Source organism: Pithys albifrons, chromosome 1 (assembly GCF_047495875.1).
Source record: "Pithys albifrons albifrons isolate INPA30051 chromosome 1, PitAlb_v1, whole genome shotgun sequence".
In the NCBI taxonomy this organism is placed as follows: domain Eukaryota; kingdom Metazoa; phylum Chordata; class Aves; order Passeriformes; family Thamnophilidae; genus Pithys; species Pithys albifrons.
In genome coordinates, this window is record NC_092458.1 from 6814346 (window position 1) to 6838189 (window position 23844).

At 36.8% G+C, this 23844-nt stretch overlaps 1 protein-coding gene across 9 annotated transcripts in view; it reads right to left on the minus strand.

Annotated features, from left to right (window-relative positions):
- Positions 1-23844, minus strand: part of CNKSR2 (connector enhancer of kinase suppressor of Ras 2) — a 209991-nt gene that overhangs the window by 87191 nt on the left and 98956 nt on the right. For 6 of the 9 annotated variants that reach the window (XR_011697485.1, XM_071551813.1, XM_071551731.1 and 3 more), the window contains exon 9: positions 9332-9478. The exons of the other annotated variants lie outside the window; for them this stretch is intronic. Coding sequence is in view for 5 of the 6 variants with exons in the window: in XM_071551813.1 (XP_071407914.1) it covers positions 9332-9478 (147 nt within the window). In the remaining variant the exon portion in view is untranslated. The remainder of the gene's footprint in view (positions 1-9331; positions 9479-23844) is intronic. 9 annotated transcript variants of the gene reach the window in all.

The window sequence follows — 23844 nt, forward strand, 5'->3', positions numbered from 1 at the left end:
TTCACAGGTAAATAAATAGTACCCTCCTTGCAGAATAATCGTGCATTCTAGCTATCATTCCAGTTCTAACAGGATCCTTCCTTTTAATCCCATCTCTGTATCTCATGAGTTAGGCACACCTTTTTCTTCCTTAGTTTAACTAACTTTATTAAGTCACTGTAGGGCTGAATATTATAGCAAGATTTTCTAACTGTCTCTACACAGACGCAGAAAAATTAAATGAGAAGAAAACTTTGATTGCTGTTGTCTATTTAATAATATCTGTCTAATAATGAAAGTCTCACATGTCTTGGTTGGTGTGATAGCTAAATTCAAGCAAAAGAGAAATAGCAAACCAGCAAGTACAAGATTATCCTCATACACTGTAAAATTAATCTAAGATTAAACAATGCTGAGTTTTTCTTAGAAAGAGTTTTTCCCCCCCGTCTTTATTAAAGTTAAATCCTTGAAGAAAGAAGTGCTGGGATTGAAGAGAGTTCACTATAAATATAATTTCTGACCTTTGTAACTACTGAAGGATACAAACATTTCACACTGTATTGACAGCAGAGAAGTTCTAAATGTTGACTGAACAGGTGCATAGAAAGATCCTTCTGCCAGAACTATTAACAATACTCTATCACAGACTAAAAGGGCATTCTTGTGCAGAATAATCAGTTCTCATTTTCCAGATATTAATCTTGACACTAGCATTATGCCTATACTGCAAAAAACCTCAATAGTTTAACAGCAGGAACTTTCTCAGAAGGTTGGCCTTTCATAAGCCAGCGATAAGCCATTCAAACTTATGTCTTTCAAGCAAAGTCTCCACCACTGTATTACTTTTTTACAATCTGTATGTAGGAACAATGAATATTGCTTAGGAAACCTCATCCTTTTAGCCAGTTACTGCCTTGTTTTAGGAACAGAGCTGTGTCAGATGTTATTTATCTCAAACCTAATAAGATTTTCTTATTAAAGCTTTGCAAGTCCTCCTTTAGAGCAACAGCTATAAACTGACAAAAGTTTTCTCTTTTTGAATGTTTGAAAACTGTATCCGATAAACAGTGATATTGCTTAATTCTTTCCTTGATCATTAGAGTTAATGTGAGTATTCTAAAGACAGGCCAAGGAAAGACTGCCAGTACTTGCAGGAAGAGAGGGAGAAAGACACACACACAAAACCAGACAGGTAGAAGACTTCACAACCACTAAAAACAAGACAAAAGTCTGCAAAAGTAAGAATAAAGTTGGTGGTAAAACAGGGGGAAAAAAAATCCAAACCAAACCCATAAAAAACACCTTAAAATTGCTCCCTCCTCCCGCCCCCTTTCAGAGAAACAAATATCCTTTAAGTTTTCATCTGTGACCCTGTAGCCATAGATGTTTTTGAACCACTCACTAATACAACAGTGGTTATCACCTTTCTGATCCCTTGCTCTTCTATGACAAATACACCTTGTGGCTTGCTGAGTAGCATGTTGAACTAATTTTCATTGTAAGCTTAAAAAATTTTGTGACCTAGATCCTGTTTACACCTTTTAAGCACAAGCTGCTTGCTCATGGCTCATACCAGCAGGAGCACTGAGAGGAAAACATCCTGGGAAGAGGTTTGCTCTTCTGTGTTTAGAGGAAGAACACAACCCTCTACTTCACCTGTGATGCCTAAATTCCTGCAAAATACTCGCAAAACATTAGTGCAGATAGACAGATGATAGAGAGACAGCTAGATAAGATAGATAAGATATATGAGATAGATAAGATATATATATATAGTCCTCTATTGGAAACTTCCAGGTGCACACCAGAGGTATGTGCATACCATGCAGGACTTTAGGCATCACTTGCATGAATAGCTTGACAAGAAGAAAGGGAGTACTAGAGACTAGACTGGCGGCAGTCAATAGGAGTTTATGGTTTATATCAGGTAAGGAATATCATGCTCAAGCTTAAGAGAGATCTGAACTTACAAGGGGTTGATGTGCCTCTGGTGGTCCTGACCAGCTGCTGGAGTGCTACAGGACACAGGTAAAGAATTCCGCTTGTCTTACAGCCTGGAAGACCTGGCTGTAATTATTTAAATACTAATGCCACTGTCCTAATTTCTGGAAAAATCCCAGTATTTTGCTAAAGTCTGAGGCTTCTGTTTTGTATAATACACAAACCCAACATATAGGTCAAGTTGTCCTCCAGACAATTTGCTGGTTGGTGCTGGAAATCAGTTTGGGTTTGTACCTCTTTGAAAAATGCATATTTTGGTTTATCTTTTGGCACAGGAAAGTGGTTAAAACAATGAGTGCCATAGGAAGAAATGGTATTCAGTCTAACACAGAAAACCACAAACCATCTAGCTTACTTAAAGTAGCTGTTCCTATGTCAGACACTTTCAGAGGTGAAAATACAGTGTAATTGGTGAGAGTCTGAATGGCTGCAGTACCTCACAGGATGGCAATGTGGGTACATCTTCCCAGGGCAACTGGAGGTCCCAAGTGTATAGAAATTGTAATAAATCTAGTACAAGTGGAATCAAAATCCTGTAGGATTTACTCAAAACATTCACACATATTTTCCAAATTTCTTTCATGTTGCCAAACTCAACTCTTTGCTTATTTCTACAGAAAAAGAAAAGCTGTCTAGAAGAAAAAGGGATATCCAAATTTAAAAATCAGTCATCAATTTTTTCTAAATATGTATTTATCATGACTTCACCAGTAAATCAGTAGTTCAATAAGAATGTCTGTATGGTAAAAGCATTCAAATAGTCTCTCCTGGTAGTAGCTCAACACACTGAGAGCACTGTTATAACTACCATCTTGTGCTGTAGGCATTCAGCTTTCATTTTTATAAAGAATTGAAAGTCTTCAGACTCCCCTGGTTGAAAAGAAAGTTCTCAGAACATTGCCTGCAGGTATGGGGCATCTACATGGCACTTGGCACTGACATTTAGAGACCTCAACCATTCACTTCAAGTCAACCTGGTCACCTGCAAGTAAACCAGCCCATGTAGCTCTCCAGTTCAATGGCAGCCACTTAGTGGACCATATGCAGGCACATCGAACAGAAAACCACATGGAACTCCACTCAAGTATTTTTCAATCAGATACCTGGAGATTAGTGATACCACTGAGTTAATTCTGAGATTTTTCTGCTGCAGTTCCTTCTGCCAGGCTGGTCAGATCAAGGGGATTGATGAAACTGAAAAGTTTTCAGGTCCAAACAGTTACATACTTGACCCATGGAAATAGCCTGACAGAGAAAGTTTAGAAGCTACATATTGAAACTGGAGTAACCTAAGAAATGTTCCACATATGACCTGTAAGAATCTTAACTCACAATGACAGACACAAAATCCATATTTCAATACATGTTGGAGTACTATTTCTCAAACATTTTGAATGTACCAAACTCCTTCAGGATCATTAATCTTTATGGAGCCTTTCCTAAACCATCAGTTGGCCAGGGAACAGGTGACCGACTGCCTTTACTTAAAACAGTTCAGTTTCTCTCATGCAGGGAAATAAGAAGCCCCTGTAAGTACTGACTGACAGCACACAGACACCCAAGTCCCCCCTCCCCCAGTAGCTGCTCTGTCCCTGGTTAGCTCTGCCCTGCAGTCCCCATCTCCCTCTTGCTGCTGGGACCTACTGCTGCTTTTCCCATTCCCAATCCTGAAGGAACTGCGAGAGTGTCCCCAGTGAGTCAGCATATTATTTTTGCTTTTTCTCTCTAAACAATGACTGTAATTAATATTTAATATATACTATCTAAAATTCTTTTTAATGTTTTTAAAACTCTTTGAACTTTTCATTAACTCCCTTGGAAGCTGCAATATATAGTTTGAGAAACATTGCTCCAGAAAAAGACATACAGTTTTTCAAAGTATAAGCAAAACCAATACAAAATTTTAAATTCTATTATCTTTGTACAGTATCTGCATCTGTAAATAAATTTTACTGCCAATATATTTTTCATATTGGATCAAGGCTATGACAATTCATTGCACAAAATGTTTCCAATAAGATAAACTTTTTATAAGAACAACCATGACATGACATAATGAAATACTGTAACTAATTCAGTCAGAATCCTTTTTAACAGTGCTGCAAAGAATGCCCAGTTCCCATGCAGCTGAAAGATAACTAAGTAAATTAAGAGCCAAGAAGTTAGCATTTTATTCAAATTTAATTATTAAAAAGTGCAAGATCATTAATTCTAATCATAAATGATGACTATAGCATTGTCTCTAGATGAATGAAGGAGTAAGAAGTAATCAAGTAAGGAAGTATACTAAATAAAAATAATAAAACTTGCATTTTCTTTTAAACAGAGGACTGTTGTTATTGTTGCTGTTGCTTCTTAGGAGGCTGAAAAGCTGGATATATCACAGGGAAATATGATGTAATCCAAAACAAACTGTTAAAAAACTGCAGATAGTGAGCTGCTGGTGATTTTGTAGTGGCACAATTTAATCAAATACAAAACAGTACAGTGAACTATTTGGATATACAAAAGGTGACATTTAAATAGGCTTGGTGAAGGAACAGTCAGAATGGTTTTTTCCAAGTCAACACACAAGATGTGGCTGTCAGCTGGACCTGTCCCCAGCCTCTCTGGGATGAGGAAGAGCCTTTCCACCCATTCCGGCGGGTGTACCCTGAATTAACCGAAGCATGGCACGTGTTGCTCTAGCACTCCTTTTCTGTATGATAAAGAAACTGGATGAAGAATCTTCCACACTGTAGTAAGGTCCATTTTCTTTTTGACTAATAAACAAAACATTTTCCAGAAGGCAAAGAAGGACTTTGCAGGTAGGCTCTTGCTAGTGTGATGATAGTGACTTACTTAAAATTTCATATCTCCAAGAATCTTCTTTGTTGAACTTTCCACCCTTGTTCAAACAGCACCTCAAGGAGCCTTCCTTTGAAACCTCCCCAAAATAACACAAAGTGGAAAGGAGAAATAAAACAGACAATACAGAGTAGAGGATATTTATTAAAGTTGGGTTCTGAACCAGACCAAAATTTGGAGAGTTCAAAGATAAAGTCACTTCTATGACAAATAAAAAAATTAAAAGAAATTGAAAGTTAAAGTTAATTGGTTTGTTCACCACATTCAGGATCAGTCAGAAATACAAACATTGAAAACTGAAATACCATTCTATTTTCCCACACAAGGGATCAGACTATCAAAACAAGTAACTGAAAAGCAAATTTAGTAAGGTTTGTCTTGCAGGCATAACATCTTAATATTTATGGTACAGCACCATATTAATGATACTTTCAATTGCAAAAGGCAACCACTAAATTTCCCAAGGCTACAGCTGCCTTATTCAAATGTTATAAAAGCAATAATGAAAAACACAGGCTGAAAAATCCCTTAACTTCACAAATTTGGACATGATTCCAAAATGCATCACAAGAGAACCTTGATTATCAGTGAGAGGTTGGAGAGTGTTGGATATTAAAACAGACAACCAACTGACTGAAAACAGAAAAAACCCTGCAAACAAACAACACTTTAATCAGGATACAATTGGGAGCAAAACAAACAAAAAAAAAGAAGAGTTTTTTATTTCTGTAGTGATTGACCTTAGAGCTGGAATTAATGCATTTATAAATATAAACTCATTATGTAATGATGCATAGTACACCCATGCACTAATTATATTATTTTACTGTACATCAAGTCACTCAATATCAGTTTTGGGACTGTTACACAAGATGCATAATTCTGCCTCTTCCTTTCCCCTAACCTTTCACACTTATTCTAAGAATATCTGTGAAAAAAATAAATATACCATATACTTTTAAAAATTAAAAAAAAAACAACACAAAAAATTAATATGTACATAGCCTGCATTTAACTCCTAATTCATGGCAACACTGTGATGTGAGGGCAGAACTGTTCCAAGTAAACAACTGAACACTCGAAGAATCATTTATGCCAATTAAAAGGTGATTAATATACAAATGATCTAAAAGTTTTTTCCAGACATGGAGGCCACAAAGTTTGGTTGAAGATGTGGCTAATCTAAACCACTAACAGTGGCCAGTAAGCTCTTAAAAGTTTCACTTTCAAAGGGTACAATTTAACTTCTAGGATGCCCTGTCACTCACACACCAAATTACTTGATCCACTGATGGTACTTGCATATTGCCTAAGTGGAAGACTCATTGTGCACTTTCCCAGCTTACAGGCATATTTAGTATCTCTCCATTAAGTCTAGTTTGTCATATAGCTGCAACTGGCAAACTTCATGTTATTTATAATTACTGTCTAAACAAGCAGAATGCAATTTACCAATAATGCCTCAACATTATTCACTTTAAGCCAAAATTAAGTTTTGAAGGTTCTCAATTACAACATCACAATGTGAATTTCAATGAAAATCAGTCTCCTAAATTAATTCACTGAAATATTTACCTTCTACATCCACGGCATCAGCTGTTAAACATATTCATTGGTGGGATGAATACAAAACCTCAAGTCTCTGCTTTTGTGTCAGCCTCCTTACATTAGGGGAAACTTCCACCTTCCCACCTCACTCATCGCAATATGATTAGGATGTGACACCATATTTTCCTGTGTTCAATCTATTTGCAGAACCAAAAAAACCACAGCAGTCATTTTGCTGTTCCTATTTCCCATTTTGTCATAATTTCATCCCCATATCTCATTCTACAGTCTTTTGAATATTTTTCTCATATTTTGCACTTGAACAGAATTATTACTGAGTCATAATTTCCTTGTAGCTTGTGTCTGTTGAATAATACATATGATTCAATTAACTCTGGGATGGCAGTACCGTTGTAATGTTCTCAATTATTTCAAGACATCCTGATATGGGAAAAACGAGTTATCATAACCTCCCCTGTTTGCAAAGGTGATGTAAGTACTGCTTCCTTTTATGTTTTTTTTGATATTTGCTATCACTTTCCCCCTCTCCTCTCACATTATCTCCCAAGCTCCTAATAAAGAATTGCCCCTTTATGCGAATCAGGAACATAAGAAACTTCATACCAGCCAGATGGTCAAATTCCAGTCGCCAAACTTTATTTTTCTGAAGATTTTTTTCAGAAAATTTGTTAAATAAACATAACTTCATATTTTTACAGCTATAATATTACACTGCACTCTGAGTGCTTTTGCTGTTTGCTATTGATAATATGTACAGTACAGACTTCACACTTGGGCTACATTTAAACTTTAATATCAGCTGACTTTAACATCTGTTCAGCTCTGATCTCCATAAATCAACAACAGAAACTTCAACATTATGCAGCTTCTGAAGTTTGTCTGCACTTCTCCCTGGAGCTTTGTCCACACTCCGCCTACTTAAGAAAACTGTTGTTTCTCACACTAAAATAATAAATTACTACAGACACACATATGCCCACTGTACACATAAGCACTGATTGAGGTTCTGGCCTTTTCCTGCTGTCATGTTTGATAAAATCAGAATATCATCATGATACCAAAATTATATCTGTAGTGTTTAACAGTATCTCTGTTTGTACTCATATTGGCCTTGAAAATATTAATATTTTTTATGCTATCAGCAAGAAAATAACACACCAAAACCAATACTCCCATTGCCCCCCACTTCACAAGTCAGTAATACTACAGAAAAACACTCTTTAGGGTCAGTGTCATCCAATACAGATAATCTACATTCAAGCTGGCTGTTAGATTCCCTTCATCATCAAATGCAGAGAAAGAGGCAAGTGCAGGGCCAGATTCACTGTATCTAAGGTAGATCAGTCTGAAATAGGCTGAGATGAATGAACCAGGGACTGCTAATGTAAGTCTGCTGGCCAAAGGGAGCACAGATGAGAAACCCGAATGATATGTAGATAAGTACACAGTAGATACCTAAAGTTAGATCAGTTGAATAACACCCTATTACCTGTCAGAAACTTCTGTTGTGGGGTCTTCAGTATAATTATTCTAGTGGCAAATGATAAAATGAAACAAAAAGAGGAGTATTCAGGACAATGGTTCAATTCACCCAAAGAAATACCAAACTCACCCAAACAGGATTTAGATTGAAAGCATTTGACCTCATTTAAAGCAATGATGTACATTTTCCATTTGTATTTATATTCTCACTAAAGCTAGCATAAAAGTGCAGCCTTCAAGTATGGACATCCATGCACTCATGTCATGCATGCACATTTGCAATTTTATATGTTCAGACACTAATAAGATCTTCCTGGTTGAAAGTTTTTATCACATGTTTAGTCAGGTCTTTATATCTGAAAGACTAAGACATCTCAATGATTTAAAAACTTACTCAGTTTAAAATACTAAGATGCATTTAACCATTATAAAATATATATATATGTATGCATATATATATAAATATATATATGTATACACACATATTTAAAAGAAGTTCTTTATGGTATTAGTTCCTTTTAGGTATCTCTTAATATTTAAATGGAAAAGACCACAGCTAATGACAGTGGCACCTCCATATCTCATTCTCCTTTTGTCCAAACTTTGCAGAAGTCTTTTCTCTTTCAAATGTACTTAATTTTTAATTAGAATTTTTACTGTGATAATAAAAATCTCCCAAAGAATGCACTGTTTATGCAAAGAAAATAAACTTCTAAACATTATTCTATCTGAACTAAATGGAAAAACAGATTATTTGTTGGTTCTGTCTGTTGGTTACATGACTTCATCAGTCTCAACATAACTTATTTCCTAGAGTAATCCATCACAGTGACATTTTATCCTAGAGTTAAACATGAAAGCTTTAATGAAACCATTCCATGTTGTCAGCACATTGCAGGCTTACTAAAATTAGGTGCTCAGCCAGACCCCCTGTGCTACACCTCCTCATGTGCAAAGCTTCAATCTCAAGAACAACTATGACACAAATACAACTTTAATTACATGAGGAAATTTGATGGTCAACTTATTTATAGAATACAATCACCTTATAAATTTTCCTATAACTCAATGAGTGATCAAACTGAGAACTCAAACAGTTTTCTCCCTGCTTTTTTTGAGGTTATATTGTACTGAGATCTTCACAAGACATCAAACTAAAATATATCCATTTGTGAAGCATGCTTGTTTTCTCTTACTCAGAAAAATTATCTAAGGCTCCTTTTCTGCACTGTAGAACACTGGGATGATTACTTCTTAAGTTTGAAATGTTCTAACAGGTTTAATTTCAATTAAGCCTATGAGAACAAACTGCAGAGAAATAATTTCAGAAACAATTTTTTCAAAGTATACAAGAGTAAATCCATATGCTGCTGAGGATGAAGCACAATAAAGCATCATTGAGATAATCTGTAGTTAAAATGATGGTGTATGACTTATGATTAAGCTTCATTACCTGCAGAGCAAGGGGCTTCCATCTCATATTTTTCAGTAAAGCTGGTGCTGAGGTAAGCATGCTCTGAGGTCGCTTTTTCAAAGTTAAGATAACACCACTCGGATCCTCTCGTAGTGCATTCACCAAATTTTTCAACTGCCACCCCACCTGGTAACCAGTAAAATCATTACAATAAAATTGAGGTACAGTATTCAATATGTAATGTTCCCTTTTTAATTAAGATTAGTAAAATAACACAATAGGAGTGTATATATATATATTAAAGGAGCTTAACTCTAGAAATGTCAAAAATTAATTACTGCATAAAAATCATGTAAACTAAAATAATTATTATAATGCATTAATATGTATATGCATCATTTCAGGTTTTAGAATTAATAAACTACTGTTAGTTCACTGCAAATGTACAATTAAATCTCAAGGTGTTTTCAAACTTAGCTCTGGTACATAGACTTTAGAGACTAGAAAGTTAAAAAGGCCTGACTTCTGCATTGACAGTTCATTTCAAAACTGAGCATTTTGTACTTCATTTTTACTATTTTAAGTCCACTACCCACATTTAGTCATACATTACTACTCCTAGCAGCTTATGCAAGCACAAACCAGTTCAGGACAATCTTCTACTCTTCACACTGCGATAAAGTCAGGAAAAAAAAGGTCTTTTTTAAAAATAGAACTTCTTTCAGGATGATTTCAGAAACAAATACAGTAAATCAATAACAGAAATTTAGTCCAGTCACTATCTGAGTAGTAGCCCAAAGTAAAATTTTCCTAATTTAATTACAGCATTTTGAAATATTCTAAAATTAAAAACTTGACTAACATGGAAAGCAACAAGTCTTTATTTATAAATGCAGGATACAACTTTCTGAATAATTTACTTTGCATTTTTGAAAAAAATACTTCAAATATTAAAACATTATAACTCATGACAAGGACTTTAAGTCTGAATAATGCCTGATTACTAGGTATCTATTGTGAAATGCTTTAAGATGTTAAATCCCTCCGTTTTCAAGTTTGGCACCTAAACTGGCAATACATAGAATCATATACCCCTTGAGAATCTTGGCCTGTAGAGTCAGAAAGTGATTATTTCTGTAACCTTGACACCTCTCCTACCTTCCCCCCCACCCCCCCAAGCAAATTTTCCTGATTTATAAGTTACAAATATTTTCCCATTTTCACTATGTGTACACGTACAATATTAAGAAGAAAATTACTCAACTGAGAAGTGAGAAAAAAAATCTAGAACTCTGAAGTGCTAAGGTAACATCATTGTAAAACAGTTACTTTATATCATGTCAGTACATGGAAAAAAATCAAACAGGCAATGTGACAATGAGACTGCAGATGGTCCTTATCATTGGCATAGTGCAATATGACAAAAATATATATTTTTTTACCAATTAAGCACAATAATGACATGTAGGTTGTTGCTACTTACTTTTCACCTTATTCCCTATTACACTGAGCCTCACTTTGTTTAATATTACTTATTTTAAGAACTGGTACTCCCATATGAGCATTACACTTAAGCCAACACTAATGCTTACCAACAACCCCAAAACACAGACATGGCTTAAACCTCATCACTCTTTCCTCAGCTCCTGTGAAACTGTCCAGTTTTCACCACAAAGTTCATCATATCCAGCATGACCTTCTACAGGAATACTGCTGCATGCAAAGGAAAGGGGTATTGACAACATGCATCTTATAGAATATGCTTCAGCTTCCACAGAAGCCTTCCAAGCATGCTGAAATTCTCATTTCAGTCCAATGTGCTAAGCATATGGCTATCCTACTTTGAATAAAATGAAACATTAGTGTAATCAGCTCTAGCTCAATTCCCACATCTGCTGAGGTCTCCACTGTGTTTCAACAGAAAATTAAATATCTCTGAGTAAACGAAGTATCTCTGAGTTCAAGCTTTGTGACTTAACATTTTGATGTAAAAAACAAACACCTTGCTGTTCACAAAACTGTTTTTTGCTTTTACACTTCCACCACTGCTTAGAAACAATATATTGTCCATAGTTACATAATGTAACTGTGGGCATATGCAAGGTTGCATTTGCTACCCAAAAGAAGGAATTAAAGCCAACAGTTTATGTAAGGTACCTCTGCACATAAGCTACTGTACACTGTAATTCCCTGATGTAACAAGTCAAGATGGGTTTCTGGAGAGGAATCCTTCTGCTGAATAAAGCAGCACAGGGAGCCTTGAGGAGAACATGATTTGGCCTCAATTAGAGAGTCAGAATGTAAAATTCTTCCGATTTAAGTTGGTAGGATGCTGCACTGAAAAAGCTGTGCTTTAAAACCATCTGCTTCCTCCCTGAAATAGCCAGACAAATAGAAATAAAACTGGGTTTTTTTTTGGTTATGCTAGCATTTAAAAAATTATTTTTAATACACTTTCATACTTTGCAGAGATAACGTGTATCTTGTATTTGAAATATGCAACATTGCAATAAACGGGAGATTATCCAGTCTATGGGAGTTAGGGGGATTAAAGAAAAAAAATCACTTCAAAGCACTAAATCTGATGTATTTAATTTAGAAGCTCATGAATAAAAACAATTCAACTTAACTTTTCACAGAGAAATTCTGAGTTTACTATAAATTTCAACTGAAGTTCATCTTCTGCTTTTACTTAGTTCTCTGAGAAGTTTTCTGGCTGTTCAGACAGGCCTTGAAGGCTTCTCATAATTTGAACAGACATTATTAAATTGGCCTAAGAGGAACAAGTCACATAAGAGGCAGTCAACAATAAATGGAAGGAAATCAATGTCCACACAGGAGGCATGGTTTTCATTTCTGACATAGTTCAGATCCTATCAAAACTCTTATTGACACAGACAAAATAGAAGCAATTTTATTTGAGGAGGTCAAGTTGGAAAGAGGAAAAAGCACTGACCATATCTGGAACTGAAAACTGTTTTCCATAAATTCACTTTAGTGATATGTAATCTACACTTTCTTTTAAGCATGATTTGATTTTATTCTCTCAAAGAGTCCCCTACTCATTACCACAACAATTTTCAACTTCTAATAATCAAGTTATTGGGCAGAGCTTTCAAAGTTCCTATGGCATCTTTTTATCCTGCCCACATACTGCAAAAAAGGACGGTAATAAGCAAGTTTCACTACTGGTTCCAAAGTTCAATAGATACATAAAAGGACTGTGTTAGCAGACAACTTCACTTATAATAAAATAACCTGAGCAATTAATTTTGAAAACAATGTACTGTGCTGACCAGGTGTCCATTTTTAACGACCAAGGAAGTTACTGTTGCAAATACTGTTTAAAATAAATCTGCATTGTTAAACCAGTGCCTTCTAGAAGCAGCAGTCAGGAGAGGTCTCTTTGGTGGGAGCCTCAGCCCAACACTGGGTTTTGGTGCCCAGTGCCTGAATCACTGCTGGCTGCCAGTGCAGCTCTCGGCCAAGCACAGGGAGGGATGAGAGTGGCCGAGGGGTCCCTGAGGAGTCCCTGAGGGGTTGTGCTGAGCTGGTTTTGCAAGGAGATTACAGCACCTTTGCTGGAGGAGTCTACTATGAAGGTAAAGGGTAGGGGTAGCCCACATCTGTGTCACCTAGGGACCAATAGCCCGAGGCCAGATAAGCAGGGCTGCTGGGGGTGGCATGGGCAGGGACACTGCTGTCCCAAAGGGGAGGGCAATACTCTGTGCAAAGAGAGGCAAGCCTGTAAACAGGGTGCCTACAATATCAGCATCAGGCCACCTCCAAATTTCTCATTCATCCCACCACTACATGCCTAGAGCCTGTGGCCAGGCTGGGAGGCATCACCAGAGTGCTCCAGAGACACACAGGGACACCCAGGTTGCTTCATACAGGAGCCTTGCGCAGCTGCACCCAGCTCTGACACATCCTCCTCATTCCCCCTGCCAAGCATCCATGACTCCACATCACAGAAAGCTTTAGCACAGGGTGCTGTTAGAGATCTCCCATCCACCACCTGGGAAAAGGAGATGCCTCCATGCAAGTTGACATATATTTTAAAAGACCCCAATGTTTCTTTGGCTTGCAGCAAGCACATCTGGATGATAATGTTACAACAGTCTGAAATAAAACTTTTATTTTTAATTCCTATTCTAAATTGCCAAGAACTTCCAACTTTTTAAATAATTAAAAGTTACTCTTCAATAATTACTTTTTCCCCCAGATGAATCTATTGCCCCCTTTATGATAAGCTCAGAAAACTGGTAGCAATATTCTCTTTTTCTGAAAGTAAGCATGACCATTCATTCAATCTTTTTTTCACACAGCCACACTCATGAGAGTATTCTCAAGCTCCTCTGCTCATTCCTAATTACTGCTGTATGTTATGATTGAGAGAGGAGCTCTGTAAAATATTAACATGTAGGGAGCTCAAACACAATGGGATGGACATAAACCAAGCATTTTTTGGATGCTGTGAAATAACCTAAAGTCTGAAAAATCTAGGAGTTGTATCCCTGAAGAAACCATGGAACAGCAGCATCACCTAAAAGCAGTGTGAAAATATGATACACATTGAAACTACATCATCCAGGGGATAGAATAATAGTCAAATGGTAACGAGAAGAGAGTCCATAGTTTCAGTGGAGTATTCCTGTTGAATGGGTCACCAGAGTCCTGTGAAAATCAATGCAAGATTTCTGCTTCCATGAAAGGAAAACTGCTATTTCCACCCTCCCCTGTTAGCCTAATTTTTCTTGACTTGCAAATTTGTAGAAGAAAAAAGTAGTAATATCTTTAAGCTTTTGAAGGCAAAATAGTATCTTCCTGCTAAATATAACCTGCAAAGCCATGTGCTATTTTCTAGCTAAGGAAGTATGCAAAATCCACTCTAGTGTTTAATTTTAAAAAGTTAGTGGATTGGGAATATAATAAAAACTCTTAATTCTTTCAATGTTGCCTGTAATTAGTAGCATGCATCCAGAGTGCTTTTACTTATCAACCATTTCAAGCTTCAAGCTTTTACTCATTTTTCAGCTAAAACCCACGAACAATTTATAGGAGGGAAAGTACATTCACCTTAAATGTGTGTTTTTAAAAGAACTTCCATATCTAACACCATTTTGCATTTTATTAAAAAAATTAGTGCATAAGTGTATAAGAAAAAAAAAGCCCAACACTGCACTTCAAATAACTATCAAATAGCATATTGTTAAGCAAGTCAGAATCTGACAAGAAATTTAACAGCATCATGCTGTTAAATTAACAGATTGATTTCCATGAACCCTGACCAGAAATGAAGCTGGTCAGCTGGCAGCACCAGGAAACAAACATGTTGGTAGCAAGTCTCTCCTTCCCTTCCCCCAGCTGCAGATGCCTGAAAGGGCTAACAATTAATGGAAAGCCATAGGACTCTGTCCTCCGAAAATATTACTGAATGAGGAAACCCCAAAAGAATGTTTACAGCATGGACTACTGTGGAGATGAAAGCTGGATCTGTATGTGGTAGGGGAAGCAGTGTCAGGATGCCTTTTCAGGGATTTATCCAGGTTCTTAAGCTAACAGGATAACAGCATCCATGCTTGCATAATGGTTTTCTCCCAAAGAGGAGAGGTTAATAATGTTGTGATTGCATAGGCTGCAATTCTAATTAACGAGTATCTTGGCTATTATTTAAATAAATTCCATTTTAGTTCAATGCTAAAGTCAGTTGTGTGCATCCTTAAAATGTCACTGATAGCACTGCACCGTACTATAGTCCAAAGTCACAACAACACAGTTTATATGTAAAGTACATTGAAGAAATTCAGATCTTTTACTTGAGAAATTCCTGATGTTTCACTAAAACTTTTGCTTCTACCAAACCATGAATTAAGTGATTTTTATATTTATTTTTGACTATGTAAACTAAAGATTATGACTATGAGACCTTCCCAAGAATAAACTAAGTTAGGATTCAAACTGAGAGCTGAGTGCAGAAATCATTGCCTCTAATTAAGCTGCCCCAAACACACGTCCCTGTCAGAAAAAGTACCTGATTGAGGGCATAACTTCTGATTTTACTACCTTGCTCCTTTTAGTTATTTGCACAGCTCAGTACCACCATAATTCAACAAATTTCACAATGTTAGTGACATGACTACAGAGCACCATGATAAAGGAGACAAGCATCTGTATTGTGCATGGAGAAACTGAAATTTGATTTACCCAAGAACACAGAATCAGTTCCACATTGAAGCTTGGACATTATTTAGTAACAATACTTACTTTTCACTTTGTACTGTCAGAATCAACCTTCAGCTCAGAGCTAACTTACTGTTTTGCTTTGAGTCATTGTTAGTAACATCCCAGAACAAATAAATGAACCTATTTGTTGGAACTGCACAGACTCCAACTTTATGGGTTTGATTATATCCTGTTTTACAGACATAAAGGTCAGTGACTAGGTACATTTTTTGAAGAAAATGTGTCTTATTTCCCTACTTCAGTGTATGGTTCTAAAAAAATGGGGTTGATTTCAGTTCACTCAGTTTTGGTGTACCTCTGAAATCTGAAGCATTCTCTTTCACTTGGGTACATGCAGTGACTTTCTGTCTCCAGCATGATGTCTATAAGGCATCTCTCTCTTCAACCAGGAGTACAGATAACCAGAAAAGACAGGTACTGGCAATTTGGAAGGTCTTAATTCAACCTTCTTCCACTTGCAGAACAAGGATCTCAGCATTATTTATCCTCAGAGGGACTAAACTTAAGTCTTTCAAATGCTACGTGTGTGCCTCAAGCTCCAAGATGTTGCACAGTGACAGGCTAAAGGCATTCCCTGAAGGCACAGCACTCTGCTGATGGGACTATGCAAGTACAAACCTCAACCACACAATGGGCAAGAAACCACTGTGTCCTTAAATTTGGATTAGGGAAATGAGGGTTCTGGTCTCAGTTGTCAGCAAACACTTTTTATCTAATATAAAGAAGAGGGTCTGAGACCCACATTGTGATGAGCGGGCCCTAACTCTTCTTCAGCAAGGGCACAGACATTAAACTGCTATGGACAAAAGTGCTGCCACCAGAGTCTTCATGTGGCCTCACTTTTGGGAGCCTGCAGGGAATATATGGAGAGCCCGGGTGCCTACCCATTTGAGCAGGGCTCCTGGGGAGGGACACCTTCATGGCCATGAAGAGACATTCCAGCATCCTTGGGTGGCCACAGATGAGTGCTCAGAAAACTCAAGTGCTGATAATCATCTAAGCAGGCACAGAGAGTTGGTGGTACAAGCTGAAGGCTCAGGCAGGATTTAGGCAGACTGGATTGCACCCTGGTTTCTCATAGACTAAGGTGCAGCTTTTATGCAGGTGGCCCCACCCTTCCACAGGAGAGAGGAAAAGCCAAGTTCTCCATATTTCACATGGCATAAGGAACATGCTCCTCGGGAGTGATCCTGCAGGTGTTAACCCACCTCACAATGGGAATTTGAGCCATGTGTGTGTGCATTGCATAGTCTCATATTTAAATTCCCCAAACGCTTGTCCTGGAAATAAAATAATAAATACTCGCAAATATTCATGCCTACACACATATATAAATAATTTTGTTTCAGATTAGATTTACATTGTCACAACTTAGTATTTTAGAATGATTACAGTGAATCAGTAATTCCAACAGTTTATGAGCCCCCTCTTTTCAGTGTATAAATAAACTACTGGAGATCTCCAGCTGCCTTGCAGCTAAACAGTGCTGCTACCCTTGAAGCAGATGTTTCTTGAGACTGGATTTGTAAAGTAAAAATAAATTAATGTGTGTACAAGGAAATTGTAAAAAGAAAAATCCTTAAGGTCACTAATGACAAAGCAAATTGAAAAAAAAAATCCCAATTAAAAAAAACCCTTTAATTGAGCTGCAAAGCTATATAGCATCATTTAGCTAAAGGAAGAACAGAGATAAGGAGTTAAAAGAAGCTGTTATAATGGAGCAGTAATTATTTAGTCATGAGAGATCTTTTTTGTTTCATTTTCTGCTATTAAAATAATCAGACATAAACGATGTGCGGCACTCAAGCCACTGAGTTGTTTTAAGCCAGTACTGAGGGGTTTTTAAAATAAAAATTTACATATTCAGAGTACATATCTACTCAATTAATAGAATTTCTCTGCTTTAATTTTTCATCCCACATGACACAGCATTAATTTGCTTTTCTTACTATTTTGATCTATTTTTACAACAACTATCACCGTCTTACACTTCCCCACAATTATCTCCTAATTTCATCAGAATAAAACAAGGGATTATGCAACAGAAGATCAGGCTGGAACCTGAAGATCAGCTGTGTCATTTCCACAGCTGCTACCTGCACAAAGCACAGCTATTCAAAATTCTTCCATCCTAACTAGTACGTGGTCCAGACCGTGCACAACTGTACTATCAATTGTATTTATCTGCACATTTTGAAGACATCCCTTCTTACCTTTCATCTCCTTCTATATAGTGTACTTCAATTTTCAGCAACCTCAGTTAAAAGTATTAACAGCAGAATATCTGCCTTCCTTCCAAATCTACATTCCTGAACCTACACTAACAGCAAGCCTTTTAATCTATTCATATGAGCCAAATAGAGTAATGTAATCTGTAATCTATTCTACAGATATTAACAACGTTAACAACAGAAAACTCCAATTCTACTTATTATCTGCTATCTGGGCATAAAATCATGCTCTCATCATAATTTCTGAAATAATAATTTTAACTGCAGCATTTACAGTACTCTCACCAAGAACATATTTTTAAGAGTTTATACCAAGATTAGAAGTCAGTAGTAACTACTATGAGAATATGAAAATTATTTTATCAGGAATATATGCAAACATATTTTGGCAACATATTGTCTTTCAGCATCTCTGTTGAAAATATGAATAACTTTTATAGCACTGCTTAGGGGACATTTTTTTTCTACAGAAATGCTACCAGGTGGACAAAAAAAAAGGCAAATAAAGCAGAAGAGAAAACAACTCTAAAAAAAAAAATAAAGTGCACCATCTCTCAGTATGTTCTGTGCAGAAAGATGAATTTAACAACTAAGACACAGGAATGCTCCATAGAATACTGCAGCAGTTTTTAGCAGATACATCCTCAGGAGTATAGTCCTAGTATAGCTTATGTAGAATACTGGATTTGGCTCCAAAACGTGGCTATCACCAGCAGTGACACTATGACAGCCCAACAATGACATTTACAGAAAAAATCATCTGATATCTGCAGTGGAATTCTTACTACAATTACACTGCCCTCAAAAGAAAATTGGTGCCTTGAAGTCAGCCCAGGTGTGTATTCCCAAACTGTAGCTGTACAGAGCAGTCTATGTCATCTATTACAAAAGGACTGTTGTACCCCCAAAGAAAAATAATCTAAGAACTCAATAGTCTGCTGAATGTTTATATAATCATATGAGTAAACTACCAGGTCATAGTGACAGAAGAATTGTCCATTCTGGGGTACAGCCAGGACAGGAAAAAAAAATAAAATCTAGTTTTGAGGGAGTTGTAGGACACAGCACATGGTATCAGGTGAGCAAGACCACAATCAGCTGGCAGGGAATAGTTCTAGAAATACAGTGTATAGCAAATGAACCTACAACCCAGTCATATAAGACAATGGGCACCTCCCAGTTTCTTCCTGAAAGGATTTCCTGAAAGGACTTGTATAGCAATTCAAACTGTTACACAGCTCCATTTGTCCCACAGAGGAGGTTTACCATGCCCATCATTTATTCTTCAAGTACTGTAGTGCACCATAACTGCAACAGAGGGTTGGGATCAGGTGCTCAGAAGCACAGACCAAAGAGCACACTGACCATGGGATGTCAGTGCCCAGGTCAGAGAACCAAATGTGCCACTCACGAAGCCGGAGGCAGTAAGGAGCGGTTTCCACAACCATTTGTGACTTATGAGTGACCCTGCCAGCATTCCCTTTCTATTTTAGGGGGCAGTCAACCACATTTAATGCTTTCAGCTAAGGCAAGTAGGTTGACTTAAAGTAGAAAAGCTCACACAATTTAGCTCCGTTATCATTTAGGGGACAGGGAGGTACTGGGAGGCAGCACAGTGTGGCTATTTGCTGAACTAATTCCACTGGAGTGTGAAACAGGTGTGGTTAAGTGTGAAAATTTAATGTGGAATGAACAAAGGAAAATTATATAAAGTTTGGAAGAAACATGAGGCAGCATGGGCTAGCCAAGCTTCTGCTGCTCTAACACAGGCACGACAACCACCCGTTTGTTAAGGGTTCTGTCCTGCCAGAGACAGGACAGCAACTGGATGCCCACACTGACACAGCATATTATTTACATAAAAATGAGCCTGTGCCCATCAAAGTGGTGTGTGTTTCGGACAGCAACTCTGAACAAGCTTCAGGGATCAATGGAAAGCTGATTCCATGGGCAACAGCATTCAGCACTTGTCTCCACGGGGAAACAAAAGATCATGTTCCCTCGCACATTTCATTTCTGTAATACCATACTTCCCTGACATAGGGGATATCAAATAACATATTTGCATGTGTCTGCACATCTATTTAAAAAAGATAACATAAGCAACACTATATAATCTCAACACAAATTCCTTGTTAAAGGGAATTGCAAGTTGACAAAAATATTATTCCTTTTGAGGGAATCCCAACAATTTAGTTCTTTTATCAGTTTTATACAATACTTATGGAGATTGTTAAAAAGGGATAAGGATTTAGTTATACTGAAATTTTGAGAGGATATTTGGAGGACAGACTACATTTGCCAAAATGTATGGACCTCGTATCCTGACAAACTCCAGAGAGTTCAGTTCAGAGCCCTAGAGAACTAGGTTACTTCCATAAAGATTTCCATTAACATTTCTGAATAGACTAAAGAAGCTTTTAGATGTAAATTCCACCCACCTTTAAAATGAAATAATTTTGCTAACATTTACCAAACCATTATAAACAGAGAAAAGCCCAAGGATTTGGAAAGAATTAAAAGCATGTTTTGGGAGCTGTTACTCTACCTTCCCTTCCACAAAAACACAAGCATGATAGAAACAAAAAGAAGCTGAGCAAAAGGCTTATTTCTTTTGAACTTTTATGATCTTGCTGTACTGTTTCGTTGTTCAAGTCAAGCATCATAATAAAATAAAAATATTGTTTTAAATAAAGGATGTTGTTAGTGGAAGTTGCGTAAGATGTCAACATTGAACGTCAAAAGCTTGGACTGACACTGCCATTCCCTTCCTTATACTATTCCAGCCCATTTCTCCAGAGTCTCTTTAGAAATGCCAGGTCCTTCAAAGCCAAGTTAAAAAGGCCCTAAATTAAACACTTGTGTTCACAAATACCAAGTTGGATCTGAAATAGTCTGCTAAACAGTGCAGAAAAAATGAATAAACAGAAATAGTTGCAACATCATTTTGCTACTTATTAGGGTTTCATTTCAGTTCCCCCCTCACCCCCCCAAAAAATAAGAAATCTACTACAAACTACATTTTTGATGCACACACTCCAGAGATTCATATGCAACCCAAGTTCAGTATTTCCTGTGAGCTGGAATTTACCAGCTCCCAACAAGCCCTAAGACATTCCGAGGAAGTTGAACGTCCTCACTAAATGTATGGTGAATCTTTTATCTGTTCTTTAATTTTTCTAAGCCAAGATTAAATTGGGATAAGTATCCAGAAAGGTATCATACCCTTCTTTAAGTGTATACCCTTCCAATAAAGCAAGGTATGATCTTCTAAATGTATCCATCATGTTTCAGAGGAATTTTAGCAAAAAGTTTTTGTAGTGTAAATACAAAAAGAGTTTCTGCAACTCAAGAGTGTGGACTTGGCTTGGCCCACTGGAATTTCACCAGTAAGAAACTTTCTGCATAAAAGCTAGATGTCATCTACTGAAAGATTTCAAAAAATTTGATTTTAACAGTAACTTATAGGTGTTACATATATTAAACACATCACTACCACATGCAACAGAGGAATAACTGACCATATTCAACTACTTTTTCCATCATTGATATCTACATAAGTTCCAATGAGTTTTAGCCAACAAAAACAAGTTTTGGGAATCCACAAGTCTATCATATATATCAAACTTGTATACAATCCATATTCAAAGTATATGGAATGTGCCAAATATGCCTCCAAAATAAATAAGCTATTACACAAGAACAGCCTGTTAATCAAGAATCCTACATCATTCTGAGTTTATACCTCCCTGTTCTCTGCTTGGAGTATTTTCTCTACTGTTTTATCACTGATGCAACCAGGAAGACTACTGCAAACAGCAATAATTCATATAAAAATTATAGTTTCCTGCACTTTCAGTTGGTTAAAAGAAGGACTGCCTTGAGGCAAAATATACCCTTGAATTATATATGGCAGAAACACGAGTACTGCAGTACAGTACAGATTCTGGAACACCTGAATGAGGTGGGTGTTTCTGGTTCTTTGTTACACTGAAATATTTTAGACAGGCTTTTAAAGAAGATTAAGGATAGAATTTTCAGGGAAGTTTAAGAGAAGATGTTGCCTAAATCCTCTGAATTTTAATGGAGGAGTCACAGAACCATAGCATGGTTTGGGTTGGAAGGGACCTGGAAGATCATCTGGTGTCAATCCCCCTGCCACGGGAAGGGACACCTTTCACTAGAGCAGGTTGTTCAAAGCCCCATTCAAGCAGATCTTGAACATTTCCAGTGATAGAGCATCCACAGCTTCTCTGGGTAACCTGTTCCACTGCCTCACAAGCCACACAGCAAAGAACTTCTTCCTAATATCTAACCTAAACCTACCATCCTCCTGCCATTACAGACCATGTCAAAAGTCCCTATCCAGCTTTTCTCCAGCTCTTTTAGGTACTAGAAGGTTTACAAGGTCTCCCTGGAGCCTCCTCTTCTTCAGGCTGAACAGTGCCAACTCTCTTGCCTGTCCTCCTAGCAGAGGTGCTCCAGCCCTCTGATCATCTTCAAGGCTTTCTCTGGACTCACTCCAACAGGTCCATGTTCTTTTCATGTTGGGACGAGTCATGACCCATAGTAACAGAGCTATTTAAGAAAAGATGTGTCCTATAAGGTAAAACTGACACAGGAGATGCACACAGCTATTAAACCTCAAGAAACCACTATTTTAAAGGACAATTTTCTGAACACTCAGTTTTCACTGACTTGAGGCATAATTGAATTATTTATTTAAAAAATTCAGAAGATCTTCACATTCCAGACACCCTGCTAGCAACAAGTGGAACAATCCCATTATGCCTGTTTTCCATCATATAGCAAATAATCAGAGTAATCACTTGAAATTCTTTGATTTCACTGCCAAATGAAATACTATAAAGATTAAGCACTACTACAAGCAAACAGAGGATGTCAACAGACAATTTAAAAGTGTTTGACACCCAGTATTAGGACAAGTATAATGAAAATCTATATAAATCACTTGACTATTCTCCTACTTTGTCATGCTGCTTATTTGAAAGTCAGTGGGCTTTCTTAAAAAGCAGGCTTTTTGTAATTATTAAAATGTGATTCTTGTAAAAAGTAGTATCTAAAAAGAGGGATTTTTAAAAAAATTGGATGGAACTTCTCTTCCCCATATTTATATTCATTCTTTGAAATGTAAAGCACCAAAAGTATTAACTTCAATTTGACAAACTAAATACACTGAAACAACTGAGGAAAATAGAGAAGAAAAAAGGTTTTAACTCTCAAATAAGTTTAAATATTGTTTTTTAACATTTTGATTCTTCATTTACAGAACATCACCTTAGTAATAGTTACGTGTGAGTAATACTTCCCTACAGCTTTAGATTCAGGTATTTAAAAGATTCAGTCAGTTATTTCTATAGTCAATACAATTAATGTAAGTGTGGTAAGTTACATATGGTATGTATGGTATGTACATACAATACATATGATAAGTTGCAAGGAGCATGTTGAAAAAAACAGGTCCTGTATTTTCAACTAGGGAGCAGCACATCAAGTGTGGGGAAAAAAATCGATAAACAGTAAAGCCAAAATCTCGTATCTTCAGAATTATTTCTCTCCTAAGAATCACTGTAACGAGTAATGTCTCTTCCCAGAAAAACAGATTCCTAGAACTGGACAGTAAAATCCTCATGCCAGAGGATAGAATATCAAAGGATTGACTTAGACTGTTGTCAAATTCTGCAGTATCTATAGAAAAAAAGAAATACTTGGGCTCTATAAATTGAAGAGAATTAACTGTACCTTTGCAAAGGTGCCATGGGAGCTACTATCACATTTCTAAGAAAATCATAGTTGAATTTCACTGTGGAAAATCAACACTAGAAAAGTTATATAAATATCTAGTTAACTGGAAATTTTCAAAACGAAAAGGCAACTTTGCTCTACAGCACCATCAGAAATTCTTGGAAAAATTAGCTAGCTTAAGTACTGAGTGTTTAATGATGTGCTTCTTCGGATGTGTATATATTTTGATAGCCAAAACAATAAAATTTGAATTTTCTTAAAAAATTAAACTGACGTATGAAGCTTTTTTAGTGTAGAAAAACAAAGAAA